The sequence below is a fragment of the Octopus bimaculoides genome, chromosome 25 (assembly GCF_001194135.2).
Source record: "Octopus bimaculoides isolate UCB-OBI-ISO-001 chromosome 25, ASM119413v2, whole genome shotgun sequence".
Taxonomy (NCBI): Eukaryota; Metazoa; Mollusca; class Cephalopoda; order Octopoda; family Octopodidae; genus Octopus; species Octopus bimaculoides.
In genome coordinates this window covers 16,526,235-16,541,006 of record NC_069005.1, presented here as the reverse complement: position 1 = coordinate 16,541,006, position 14,772 = coordinate 16,526,235, and the positions used below count along the sequence as shown (strand labels likewise).

The 14,772-nt window shown below is 39.1% G+C and overlaps 1 protein-coding gene across 1 annotated transcript in view; it reads left to right on the top strand.

The window, feature by feature from the left end:
* LOC106873371 (transmembrane protein 107) overlaps positions 1–14,765 on the top strand; it is a 50,767-nt gene extending 36,002 nt beyond the window's left edge. Inside the window, exon 5 of the mRNA XM_014920702.2 lies at positions 14,211–14,765. Coding sequence (XP_014776188.1) covers positions 14,211–14,377 — 167 coding nt within the window. The 3' untranslated portion in view covers positions 14,378–14,765. The remainder of the gene's footprint in view (positions 1–14,210) is intronic.
* The last annotated feature ends 7 nt before the right edge of the window (positions 14,766–14,772 follow it).

Sequence of the window (14,772 nt, the reverse complement as noted above, 5' to 3'; positions counted from 1 at the left end):
TATGTATGTATGTATGTATGTATGTATATACGCACACACACAAACAATTAGAAATTTGAAAATAGGTTATTTAAAAATGATTGTTAGTACAATAAATAGAATAATACAAAAATTAGTTACATATTACAGTAAAATCTACCTATAACAACAAATTCGCAGTAAGATTTGCTTGAGTTATTGCCTAAGTTATTGTCAAGTCTTCACATTTTTAGTCTTGACCCAATGCCTATTTTTTACATAATGAATTTGCCTACATCATATATACTATTCTACTTTGCATAAAACTTTAGCTATATTGGTACTTCTGGCTCTCATTTTTTAAGTATTCTAGTGTGTCAGTATTTTAATAAAATGATGGTACCTTTTTTAGTTATAATGTGACTTTGAAAATTAAAATCAATTAATCTTTAATATTCAAATTTTATCCTTAGCTGCAATATTTTAAGTAAAAATTTTCTTTTTCTGTACTTTACCAGGTGTACTAACTTGTCCTGTACTTTTCCAAGTGTAGTAACTTATCCTGTACTTTTCCAGATTTATAATCTTAAGAATATTATTTCTCTTGCTTGCATTTTTCCATGTAATAGATAGAATGATAGGTCAGTGAAAGGGGGAGTAAATAGTATTGGACCTAGAGGTTGTTTAATGTTCTTAAAGTATTTGAATGTGTGGGTAGCCTTATGTATACAGGAAAGACAAAGGTTTAGTTTATTATTTAGTAGTTATTTCACTTTTAGATCTTAAAATTTCAAATAGCTCCATGCAGCCATATCTACTGTTTGAGTACGGTCTAGCAACCCTAATGATGTCCGAACTTAAATCAAATTTAACATTGTCCTCTTTGAGTTCCCAAATCTTCATGGCTAGAGATGTCCTGCCAGCCCTATGTCTTAATTTAAAAGATGAATAGGGCTGCATAGTGCCCCTTGAGATTTACAGAACAGCTGATATAAGTATAAGTGTTGGTCTCAGTTATAACATCACATTTGTAAACTATGTTTTCTACTAAACATTGACCTGAAAAACAAAAGACGAAGACAGGTGGTGTAGACAACAAACAGATGTATTAGTTTAATGCTCGGGAAGTGAAAAAGTCTTTAGCGTTTCGAGCCTACGCTCTTCCACAGGAAGGAACACAAAAAGAAACAAGAAGAAAAAATATAGAATGTGTAGTGTCTAGCGATCTATCACGGCAAATGCCGGACAGAGGGGTCACACAGGAGAGCTAGGAAGAAGGGGAGATAATAAAATAGTGGTGATCCCAAAACGAAGGTGCACGTGCATGTGTATAAGAGAACCTGTGTGTGCATGTTGAAGAGGGCTGGTGACCTTGATGTGTGCAGGTGTGTAGATGTGGGGCTGGGAAGTGGTCAGTGCTAGTGTGTGTGTGGTGATGTGGTGTGGTGTTGTGTGGTATGGTGTAGTGGTGTGCAGTATGGTGTGATGGTGTTGGAATGTGGGGGAAGCAAGGGTGGGGTGTGGGTTAGGCTGAGGGTGGGGATAGAGGTGGGAAGTGTAGTAGTGGATGTAAGGGATGGGGTGGGGTGGGATGGGATGGATAGGGAAGGTGGAGTGGAGTTACGAAGGAGGGGTGACAATGAAGGGAGACGGTGGGTAAGAGTGAAGAGAAGAGAGAAGGAGAAGGGTGAAGAGAAGAAGTAGGAGTCGGTGGAAGAGAGGAGAGGTGGGTGGGAGGAAGTAGGTGTGAGAGGGAGAGAGGAGAGGGGAGGAGGTTAGATGAAGAAGGGAGGAGAGTTGAGTCCATGTGGTACAAAGGAGCAGAGAATGCATTATGTGTATAAACATCTAATTATATTTGTGATGGGTGTGAGGTGTGTACAGTGTGTGTATGTGTGTATACCTACATACATACATACATCATCATCATCATCATCATCATCATCGTTTAACGTCCACTTTCCATGCTGGCATGGGTTGGATGGTTTGACTGGGGACTAGCGAGCCAGATGGCTGCACCAGGCTCCAATCTGATCTGGCAGAGTTTCTACAGTTGGATGCCCTTACTAACGCCAACCACTCGGAGAGTGTAGTGGGTCCTTTTACGTGCCACCGGCATGAGGGCCAGTCAGGTGGTACTGGCAATGGCCATGCTCAAATGGTGTTTTTACATGTCACCTGCACAGGAGCCAGTCTAGCAGCACTGGCAATGCCCTCGCTCGAATGTTGTTTTCCACGTACCACCGGCACAAGTGCCAGTAAGGTGGTGCTGGTAACGATCACGCTTGAATGGTGCTTTTTATGTGCCACCAGCACAGGGGCCACACAACAGTCCTGGCAATGATCACGCTCGGATGATGCTCTTAGAGCTCCACTGACGCAGATGCCAGTCATGCGGTGCTGTCATCGAATATGATTCCGATTTCACTTGCCTCAACAGGTCTTCACAATCAGAGTTTAGTGTCCAATGAAAGAAAGGTATGCCTAAGTGGACTGGTTGCACCACTGGCATAGGCCAACAGGTTATGGTTTGACTTGGCCTGCCGGGTCTTCTCAAGCACAGCATATTTCCAAATGTTTCGGTCACTACATACATATATGGAAAAAAATAAGTTCAAAAGAGAACAATTCAAACTTTTTGAGAGGTCCAAAAAGAGAGAAAGAATGATTTCTAATAAAGATTCATCATATTCATAAAAAACAGCCAGAGCAAGTAATAAGAATATGAAAATAGTAGTTGAAAAATATTGTTATAGGTATAAATATACCATAAACAATTATAGAAAAATAGAGGAGAAAAAGATGTTGAATCAAAATTAGATTCGATACAAAAAAGGATTTAATACATATGCGTGTTTCAAAGGACAATAAAAATATGTAAGAAAAAAATTATAACCACAGTTATTATAATTAAATTTATGCATTGTTATTTTCATCAGTGTGAAGAAATTTTTGTAAGGATATCAAAAAAGGTTTAATAAAATAAAATAAATTAAAATAAGATACAATTAGGGAGAAATTTTGATTCAACATCTTTTCTATAATTGTTTATGGTATTTTTATACCTATAACAATATTTTTCAACTACTTATACATATAAATATTTATATATAGATGTTGTACATAATGATGCAAATTATTTGTGGATAGAAATTTATATTTAATTAATGCATTGCTATGTACATTTCTGCATACTACATGTATATTTGTGACTATATTCTCACAGCCATAGGATATTTTTCAATATTATAATATCTATGAATCTTGAGCATGTCATTATTCCACGTGTATGGTTCATCAGACATTTCGCATTAATGGTTTCATGCTGGATTGATGTTTATGCTTAAAGATATTTACCATTATACACCAATCAGGCAGCTGTGTTAGAATTGTGGGTGGTGCTTGTGAATCACTATGACTTATCAAAGAGAGAGAGATATGGAGACAAAAGGAGGAAAGGAGAAAAAAAATAAAATAAAATTGGGCATTGCTTGTAGTTCATTACAGAAGGCTGGCATGAAGTAAGAAGGAAGAGGAGAGAAAACAACAGGAAGAAACACATTATAATTATTCCTCTGTACTTGTTGTATGTATGTATGTCTGTCTGTCTGTCTGTCTGTATGTATGTATGTATGTATGTATGTATGTATGTATAAGGTTGAGTGAAAAGTAAGCAATATTTTGAACCATGAAGAATTTGTACTGGATTTTTGCAGTTTTGATTTTTTTTTTAAACACATACATACCCAAATACAGACAGACAAATACACACAAATATAGATAATACAGACATAGACTGAGCATGATATTCAAGCAATTTTGCTATTCAACTTCGAAAAAGGATGTAAAGCAGCTGAAATTGCTTGCAATATCAGCAAAATGTTTGGTGAAGAAATGACCAGTGAGTGGTCAGCTCGAAAATGGTTTAAATGATTTCACAGTGGAGACCTGAGCCTTGAAGATTGTGAGCATAGTGGACGCCCATCTGTCATCGACAATGGTCAATTAAAGACCGTCATTGAGGAAGATCCACATAAAACCACTCAAGAACTGGCAAAAGAACTTTAAGTTAGCCAGAAAACTGCCTAAAACCACTTGAATGTGATTGGAAAATCAAAAAAGCTTGACAAATGGGTACTACACAATTTGAATGAAAATCAAAAAATGTGCAGATATGAAATTTGTTCGTCGCATCTTCTCTGTAACCAGACCAATCCATTTCTTGACTGCATTGATGTAAAGTGGATTCTGTATAATAATAAAAAATGTTCTTCGCAGTGGTTGGACCATAATGAAGCACTGGAAAGCTTCCCTAAAACCAAGCTCTTCAAAAAGGTTATGGTGACTGTTTGGTGGTGTACTGCTGGACTCATCCACTATAACTTCTTAAAACCCCAAAAAACCATTACTGAAGAAATATATTGCCATGAAATTGCCTAAAATGAATGAAAAACTGCTACTCCTCCATCCCAGACTGGTCAACTGAAGAGGGCCAATCATTCTTCATGACAATGCTCAAACACTTTTCACTAATGATGCTCCAGAAATTGAAGGAACTTGGCTACGAAGTTCTTCCCCACTCAACTTATTCCCCAGACCTGAAAGTGCATTCAAAGTGCATTGAAAGAGTTCATCAGCTTCAGAACTCCAGATTTTTATATTACAGAATAAACAAACTTGTAACTCATTGGCAAAAATGTGTTCACTGTAATGGTACTTAACTTTGATGGGTAAAATTTCCGCATTCTTGAAATATATTGTGATGAATTTCATGTTTCAAAACATTGCTTACATTTTACCCAGCCTGATGTGTGTGTGTGTGTGTGTGCGTGTGTGCGCGCGCGTGTGTGTGTGTGTGTGCGTGTGTGCGTGTGTGCGTGTGTGCTTGTGTGCGTGTGTGCTTGTGTGTGTGTATCCTGTCCTGTCTCCCTGTATGTGTATATATCCTGTCCTCTCTGCCCTGCCAATTGTGTCATTTTTATCTTATCATACCCCACCCCAATATACCCAGGTTTCACCAGTCACTGCATCCCCCCTCCCCCTTTTTACATTCATGTGAACTTCTTACTCACACACCCTGGGCAATCTTCTACCATCCCATTCATATTCACATCCTATGTACCTTGAGAGTTTGCCCTGGCTGTCTCTCCTTCTCTCTCTCTCCCTCTCTTTCTCTCTCTCTCTCTCTCTTTGTCTAGAGTAACTCTGTATCTCATCTACAGCAAGACACTTGTTTCTGTCTGTCTATCATACTCTAACCTTTCATCACCTGGCACAAGCCACCTCCTTTAATACCCCACCCATCAAAGGAGCTTCCCTCACAGGTGCTGGTGTCATGTAAAAAGCGTCCAGTCTGCTCTCTAAAGTCGTTGGTATTAAAAAGGATATCCATCTGTAAAAGCTATGTCAAAATGGATTGGAGCTCAATGCAATCCTCTAGCTTGTCAACTACTGTCAAACTGTCCAACCTATGCCAACATGAATGATGGACATTAAATAAAGATGACAATGATTTGTATGTGTATTTCTTTTGTTATGGGTGTATTCCATTTTGGGCTGCAGCAATAAAGTCCACCTGCCACACTTCTTGGTCCAGCATCACTGTATCAATGTCCTGGATACATTCCAAGCCAGTATTTGTGAACAAGTTGTCAATGTAAGTGTGATATTTTCCTCTTCCTCTTCATCACCATGAAGTGGGTTCCACAAGACTAATTTGGATGCTTCCAGTTCAGGGCAGTGCACACAGTGACCAGATAGTCACAGCTGGCTTAGCTTGGTCTTCTCTTTAACTTTCAGCAGGTCACCATTTCACATTTAGGGTCATTTGAAGCATTCTTGTGTAGCATCTATTTAGCCCGTTTGATAATTTCTTTGTCAGTGTCCAATTTTCACCTAGTTACTTATATATTAATATGTGTATATGTGTGTGTGTGTGTGTGTGTGTGTAACTTTTTGGGACTAATGGCTATATGTCAGTGTGTTGAGTAAAGCATGTTCTACAGTTTGGGTTACCTGGTGTCATCCACAGTTGGGTTATATTTCCTCTGGATCTACATCAGGAATTCTGCAGTGTTAGTTGAGATAAAACTAATTAATAAAGGAAAATAGATTTAGCACTAGTCTTTATTAAGTATGACTATTGTTTTGACCCATCCTGCAACTGTCTGTTATGGGTAGGATTTTTTGCATCTAATTGTGTTGCATCAATGTGTGCAGTTTGTGTCTCATCAGGTACATGCATAAAAAAGGGGATGTCCCACTAGGTTTTCACCCAGTCATAAGCACACATTCAGACAGGCATACAGACACACATACGTGTTTGTGTCTATATACCTGTCTGAGTGTGTGTTCAAGACTGGGAGTGCACACCACTTCCCATTGACCTAAATGTAATCTTTCTTTGATAGGTGTAAACTCTAAATTTTATGATTGTATGATTTTAATTTTATATTATAATTTTATATTATATACCCATGGTCAACTGTAGCCAGTTATAACCAAAATACAGCAGGCATGAACAACATACCTTGGAAATCTCAGTATATCTAACAGAACATCCCTTCCTTTATGCATGTAACTAATGTGACACAAACAGATTGATGCAACACAATTAGATGCACAAAATTCTACCAATAACAAACAGTTGCAGGATCAGCCGAAATGATCGTCGTACTGAATAAAGGCTAGTGCTAAATCTTATCTCCTGTTGCCTTCATCAGTTATTATTATTATTATTATTATTATTATTATTATTATAGTTAGTATTTGATAAATCATATGGTATACACTTGGTAGTTTGCCAGTAAAGCATGTTCACTGGTTCAGTGTTCGTTGAGTATGTAATTAATGAGAAAGACAGAAGATGGAAGATATGAGAATCTGTCTTGATCTCTACAATTGTTTTGACCCATCTAGCATCGATCCCTCATGTGTGGGATACTGTACAACTTGTTTAGGTGTATTCCTCAGTGTAGATGTGACTCAGGTGATTTCAAGAGGTATCTCACTAAAATAAACTGTTTCATACAGCTTATTGCTGCGTTTTTATTCTTGGGCTTCATTGATAGAAATGGCAAATTGATGGCTACTGCTTCATTCTTATAGGAGATCAATGACAAAGATCAGATAAAAAAGAAACACACACATGTATATACATATATATATATAGTCAATCCAAACATGAACAAGCAAGAAAAAATATGAAAAAACAACACAAGGACGTGGAATAAGTAGTGTTATTGGACACTCAGGAAAGGAAAGAAAAGAAAGAGGATTTCATGTTTCGAGCAGAGCTCTTCATCAGAAATATAGAAAAAGTTCAAAGAAGGGATAAAGAAAATCGCCAAAGATATACACGCGGTCACATATTTAAATGACTGGAAGGGAAAGGGTGGAGAAAAAGTTCTTTTCAAAGACAGGAGAGTGCAAGAGAAGGAGGTATGTGTGGGTATGTGCGTGCGTGCATGCATATGTGTGTGTGTGTAATGATAGCACGTGTATGTGTGTGTGTGTGGTTGTGGCTGTTTATGTATGTGTGTGGTTGGACATAGTATCGTTTAAGGTCATAGGAAGAATTTATAATAAGAATTCTGGTAGGAGTGGTGGCCTGTTGTGTGTCTACCTACACATATGCATAGGAGAATGGTCAGTAGAAAGGTACTGGTAGTTTGAAGTATGTGTGTGTGCGTATATGTATATGTAATGTGTGAGTGTTTTGTTTCCAGTGTGTGTGTGTACATGTGTGTATGCGTGAGGTTGTGTCTGTGGAGAAATTGTCCTTTACTCTGTGTGTGCATGTATGTATAATTGTGTGCATGTATGTATAAGTGTGTGCTGTGTGTGTATGGGAGGTATGTGTGGGTTCATCTGCATGTGTGTGTGTGGGTGTATATGTGTGCGTGTGTGTATGTGTGTGTGTATTTTGTGTGTGTGCATGTGTTTGTGCCAGTGTGTGTGAACAAGGGGTTGTGTAGGGGGTATAGGTGCGTTGTTTTGCACATACATGCATGTGCGTGTGTGTATGTATATGTGCATGCATATGTGGGTGTGTATATGTGTATGTATGGGGTTGTGAGCGTTAGGTATGTGTGCATTCGTGTGCGTGCGTGTGTGTGTACATGTCTATATGTGTGTGTGCGTGTATGTATATATTGTGTGTATGTATATGTGTGTGTATGTATATTTGTGTGTGTGTGGGGTTTGTGTAGCGTATATGTGCGTACCTGTGAGTATGTGTGTGCATGCGTTTATGTGCATGTGTGTTTTTGCCTATGTGTGTGTGATTGTGTGCGTATCTGTATGTGTATTGTGTGTTGGAGGTATATGTGCTAGTGTGTGTATGTGTGTACATGTGTATATGTGTGTGTGTGCATGTGTGTATGTACGTGTGTATATGTGCGCGTGTGTATGTGCGTGCGTGTGTATATGTGTGTGTGAACATGGAGATATGTCGGGTTATATGTGCATTTTATTGCATGTATGCATATGTACTTGAGTATGTATGCGTATGTGGTTGTGTGTACGTGTGTACCTTTATGTGTGTGTATATAGGTATGTGTCTGTGTGTATGTGGGGTTGTGTGGGTTAGGTATCTGTGCATTCCTGTGTGTGTGCAGTTGTACACGTGTGTGTGTGTGTGTATATGTGCATGTATGTGTGTTGTATGTGTGTGGGATGTATATGTGCGTTCGTGTGTGTACACGGGTGCGTTCGTGTGTGTACACGGGTGCGTGCGATTTTTCGTGTATGTGTGTGTGTATATAGAAATTATAAAAAATTAGGTTGAAAGAAGATAAAGAAGTTAATGCAATATAAAATAGATCAATTACAAGCAAAGAAAAAAAATGAAATAAGGTTGCTTAGTTGCAGGAGCTGTAGAGGCAGTCAATAGGAGGAGGGGGTTGTGTTTAGTCTGAAGGGGATAGTTGTTCGTAGGTTAAAGATATACCGCTGTTCCAGGTGGAGCCGTGAGTGTGTGGATCCGTGGTGCAGAGTGAGGCCAAAGACGGAGACGTTAGAGGGGGAGTAGTTGGCCATGCAGAAGTGACGGGCTACGGGTGTGTTCGAATGTAGCTGAACATCCCTTAGATGTTTGGTGAACTGGTCGACCAGTCGGTGGCCCGTCTGACCTACATATGGTTTACCACAGAGGTTGCATCCAATACAGTATATGAAGCTAGAAGAGGTGCAAGAGAAGGAATTTATTATGCAAAGAGTTTGCTGATTAGAACCAGTGAGAGAAGTAATGTTGGTGATGAAGGGGCAGGTGTTACCGCGGGATCTGGAGCACGGGAAGGATCCGGGTGGGGCTGGGGGGAAGAGGAAAGGTGCTACAGACAAGAAGATTGCGTAGGTTCTGGGTGCGTTTAAAGGAGGACATGGGTGGGTTTATATATGTATGTATGTATGGATGGATGGATAGATTGATAGATGGGTGGGTTTCAGGTGTGGAAGCAAGGCTTAAAATCAAAGGGCCTTAGAGTCAATCTTGCAAAAACCAAAGTCTTAATAAGTAGGAAGGCAGACAAACCACAAATCCCTTCAGATAGATGGCCCTGCTCAATCTGTAGAAAAGGCGTAGGTAGAAACTCTATAAGATGTACCCATTGTAAGCTATGGAAACATAAGAGGTGCAGCAATATCAAAGGAAGGTTAACTGGGAAGATAGTTTTTGTATGTGGCAGATGCTCAAGAGCAATAAACACTGAAAATGTGCAGAAAACAACTTTTGCCACATTCCAGGGAGAAAAACTAGAAGTAGTTGATAGCTTCCGTTATCTAGGTGACCAAGTAAAGTAGTAGGGGTGGTTGCTCTGAGAGCATAGCTGCTAGAATAAGAATAGCCTGGGTCAAGTTCAGAGAGCTCTTACCTCTACTGGTGACAAAGGGTCTCTTGCTCAGAGTAAAAGGTAGGGGAACAGTCATGCTACATGGCAGTGAAACATGGGCCATGACTGCTGAGGACATGCGTAAGCTTGCAAGGAATGAAGCCAGTATGCTCTGCTGGATGTGTAATGTGCATACACATCAGAATGTAAGCACACCGAGAGAAAAGTTGGACATAAGAAGCATCAGTTGTGGTGTGCAAGAGAAACAACTGTGCTGGTATGGTCATGTGTTGCATATGAATGAAAACAGCTGTGTGGAAATGTGTCACACCCTAGCAGTAGAGGGAACCTGTAAAAGAGGTAGACCCAGGAAGACCTTTGATGAGGTGTTAAAGCATGACCTTTGAACGTTGGGCCTCACCAAGGTGATGACAAGTGACCAAGACCTTTGGAGATATGCTGTGCTTGAGAAGGCCTGACAAACCAAGTGAAACTGTAACCATGGCCTATGCCAGTGCAGCATAACCAGCCCATTTAAGAATACTCTTCAATCATTGGGCAATAAACTGTGCTTGCAAAGACCTGTTGAGGCAAATGAAGTCATTGTTGTGGCCAGTGACAGTACCGCCTGATTGGCACCCATGCTGGTGGCTCGTAAAAAGCACCATTCAAGCATGGTCGATGCCAGTGCTGCCTGACTGGCTCCTGTGCTGGTGGCATATAAAAAGTACCATTCAGGTGTGGTCAATGCCAGTGCCAGCTGACTATGGCATGTAAAAAGCACCACTTGGGCGTGGTTGTTGCCAGTGTTATCTGATTGGTTCCCGTGTCGGTGGCATGTAAAAAGCATCATTTAAGCGTGGCTGATGCCAGTACCGCCTGACTGGCCTTCGTGCTGGTGGCATGTAAAAAGCACCCACTACACTCTTGGAGTGGTTGGTGTTAGGAAGGGCATCCAGCTGTAGAAACATTGCCATATTGTATTGGAGCCTGGTGCAGCCTTCTAGCTTGCCAGCCCTCAGTGAAACCGTCCAACCCATGCCGACGTGGAAAGCAGACGTTAAACGACGATGACGATGATGATGAGGATGATATACACACCCACACACAGAGTTTCACTTTATTGTATATTTGTTTCATATTGCATCTGATCTTTGTCATTGATTTTGTATAAGAATGAAGCAGTATCCCTTACTTTGCAAGTTCTATCTACGAAGCCCAAGAAGTAAACATAAGTTGTGTGAAACAGAGTTTATTTTAATGAGATACCTCTTGAAAATCATCTGAGGAAACATCTACACTGATCGATACATCTAAACCAGTTGTGCAGTATCCCACCTGCAAGGAATTGATGCTAGATGGGTTGAAGCAATTGTAGTGATCAATAAAGATTCTCATCTTTTGTCTCTCTTTCATTGATTATATGTATGTGTGTCTATCATCATCATCATTGCTTAACATCTGCCTTCCATGCTGGCATGGGTTGGACGGTTTGACAAGAGCTGTCCAGACAAGACTGCACCAGACCTCTGTGTCTGTTTTGGTACAGCTTATATGGCTGGGTGCCCTTCATAACACCAACCTCCCTGCATATATATATGTGTGTGTGTGTGTGGTAAAAACATTAATGGGGTAAATTTATTCAACTAGACATATAGGTAAAGACATTAATGGGGTCAATTTTAAAAAGGTAAAAACATTAATGGGGTCAATTTATTCAGCTAAAACCTATCAAGGTCACCAACAGCATGGCTGCTGTCTAACAAAGATGAATGTATGTGTATATATGTGTGTGTGTGTGTGAGAGAGAGTGAGAGAGAGAGAATGCGTGTGTTTGTATATAAACACACACACACGCATAAATATATATGTGTGTGTATATATATCATCATCCTCATCGCTTTCCATGCTGGCATGGGTGCGATGGTTTGACAGGAGCCGCCCAGGCAGAAGCCTGCACCAGACTTCTGTAACTGTTTTGGCAGGATTTTTACAGCTGGATGCCCTTCCTAACACCAACCACTCAGCAGAGTGGACTTAGTTCTTTTTACATGGCACAAGCACAGGCGAGATCAGTTTTGGCAAGGTTTTTACAGCTGGATGCCCTTCCAAATGCCAGCCACTTTACAGTGTGGACTGGGTGGTTTTAAGTGGCACCTGCATTGACAGGGTCACCAAATACTTGCAAGACAAAAAAATCTCTTTTGAGAGGGTGGGGACATTGGAGGAGATGATCTTGTGTCAGATGATGAAAGGTTATAGTGAGACAGAGAGACAGAAACAGGTGTCTTTCTATAGGGGAGGTACAAGTTTACCCGGCTAGGGAGAGAGAGAGAGAGAGAGATTGGGAATGAAGACAGAAACAGGTGCACTATATATATATATATATATATATATATATATATAGTACAATAAGAAATAGAAAATTCTAGGTACAGTATTATATAATTGAAAAAATTTATAGAAATATCTTTTCTGATAATTTTTTCCACTCTAATAATTAGATGTTTATAAACTTATAAACATCTAATTATTAAAGTGGAAAAATTATCAGAAAAGCCAGTTCTATTATTTCAAATATATATATATACCCACCCACACACAGAGTTTCCATCTACTAATTTCAACTATATGATATTGACTAACTTATGACTACAGCAGAAATCATTTGCTCATGCTACCACTTAATAGGACCAAATCTGAAATCTTTATTTCTGAAGTAAACTTCTGAAGTGCACGTCCATGTTTTATGTTGCTGCTTTGTATCAGCGTTTGTTTTTTGTTGTTGTTGTTTAATCCTAGGTCAACTCTAATTGGGTAGATCTGACTTTTTCTGAGGCATAGTCAATATAGGATGACATAGCTTTTGCAGTTTTCAATTGAAAGGATTTCTCCCAATATCCTGGAGTGTTTGTTGTGCTACTTGATGTGAAGATTTAGTTTCCTTCCACCTTTCTGTCAGTAGGGATATAATTTTTCTCTTTGATTTGTGACAAAGAAATGATGTTTGGTTTTTAGAAATTCTTCCATATACATTTTCCCTTGTAAATGTGATAGATCTAAAAATTGAAGATGTTGATTTTGTGTTAAGAGATGATTTGCCCTCACCTGACTGCTATATAAACAGACTCTGCTATTTGATTTCATGTAAGAGATGTTAGTTCTATTATTATTATTATCAAGTGAAAGAGCAGTGCACGCCATCAAAGTGACACTGGGGTAAAATATACAAAGTCCAATATACCTGTCAAGTAGCCCATCCTACTCAAAAGGTCCCTGAGTAAGGGTTGTTTAAGGATGTTAAACGAAACACCCATGTTTCCAAAGGTGAATTATCCAAAACCCAAAGAATTCCTTTCAACACATGACTATGATGCTCCCCCACTACTTCTGCTCATGATCAGAGATGCACATATCATCAGCCACTAAGGGACATGCTCAACTGGTTAAGGTCAAACAACTGACAAGCAAACCTGTAGTATTGAGCAGAATATTTGCTGTTGCACATCTTTTATACCAAGATAACACTTGCAATCAGTTAGATCAGAAGCCATGAGAGCCATTGCCTGGTATTGTAGTTTATTATTATCATTATTATTATTATTGTCGTCGTCATCGTCTTCATCATCATCATCATCATCATCATTATTGAGGTGAGCTGGCAGAATTGTTAGCATGCCGGGCAAAATGCTTGGCAGTATTTCATTCGTCCTTATGTTCTGAGTTCAAATTCTGCCAGGGTTGACTTTGATTTTCATTTTTTTGGGGTCAATAAAATAAGCACCAATTGAACACTGGGAGGTGTCAATGTAATCAACTATCCCCTCCACCAAATTTCAGGCCTTGTACACTAGAAAGGATTATTATTATTATTATTATTATTATTATTATTATTATTATTATTATTATTATTATTATTATTAATTCCGTGAGCTGGATGAAATGCTTAGCAGTATTTCGCCCATCGCTCTGTTCTGAGTTCAAATTCCACTGAGGTCAACTTTGCCTTTCATCCTTTCAAGGTTGATAAAATAAGTACCAGTTGAACGCTGGGTGATTGTAAAAGTGATAGTGTTAGTATAAATAATAATAATAATAATAATAATAATAATAATAATGGTAGTAATAATAGTGGTGAGGCTGGTAATAATAATTATTATAACTAGAATAATAATAATAATAATAATAATAACAATATCAATAATGAAAGTTTTCTTTATTTCCCTTCTCTTTCATTTCCTACTACTGTAGATAATTATATGGAATGAGAAGAATTTTTCTATAACATTTTTTTCAAAATATATTTTTCTCTCTCTCTCTCTCTCTCTCTCTCTCTCTCTCTCTCTCTCTCTCTCTCTCTCTCTCTCTCTCCATTTAATCTCCAGAATTTGCACTTTTTGACCTTAACTCATCCAATTTCAGCTGCCATAACCCATGGCTTTGGTGCTATTGTCTCAGCTTCCTTCATCCTCCAGTCAAGTATTGTCTTCTTCTATTGGTTCATTTTTGGATTCTGCAGTGTCTTACCAACTTTTACAGAAGTGTTAACCGTTTTTGGGGTTCACTGTTTCCATAGGGGGCTTTACTGAGAGTGTACAGCTACCACTGTGGAGATGATGGTTGTGATAATGATGGTGACATCTTATGTTGGTAGTGATGGTGATAGTGATAATAATAGTTTAATAAAGATGGTGGTAGTGATGGTGGTGGTGCTGGTAGCAATGACAACAATGATCATGATTATAGGCATACAAACACCCACTCCCCTTCTCCCCCCTCTCTCTCTCACACACACACACACACACACACACACATTGGGCATAAATATGGTTGTGTGGTTAAAAGTGATGTAGGTATGACTGTGCGAATAAGAAGTTTGTTTCTCAACCACTTAACCATGTGGTTTCAGCTTCAGTCTTACTGCACAGCATCTTCTGCTGAGTAAATTCTGCAGCAGACAGAAACTGAAATAAGCCCAACCCAT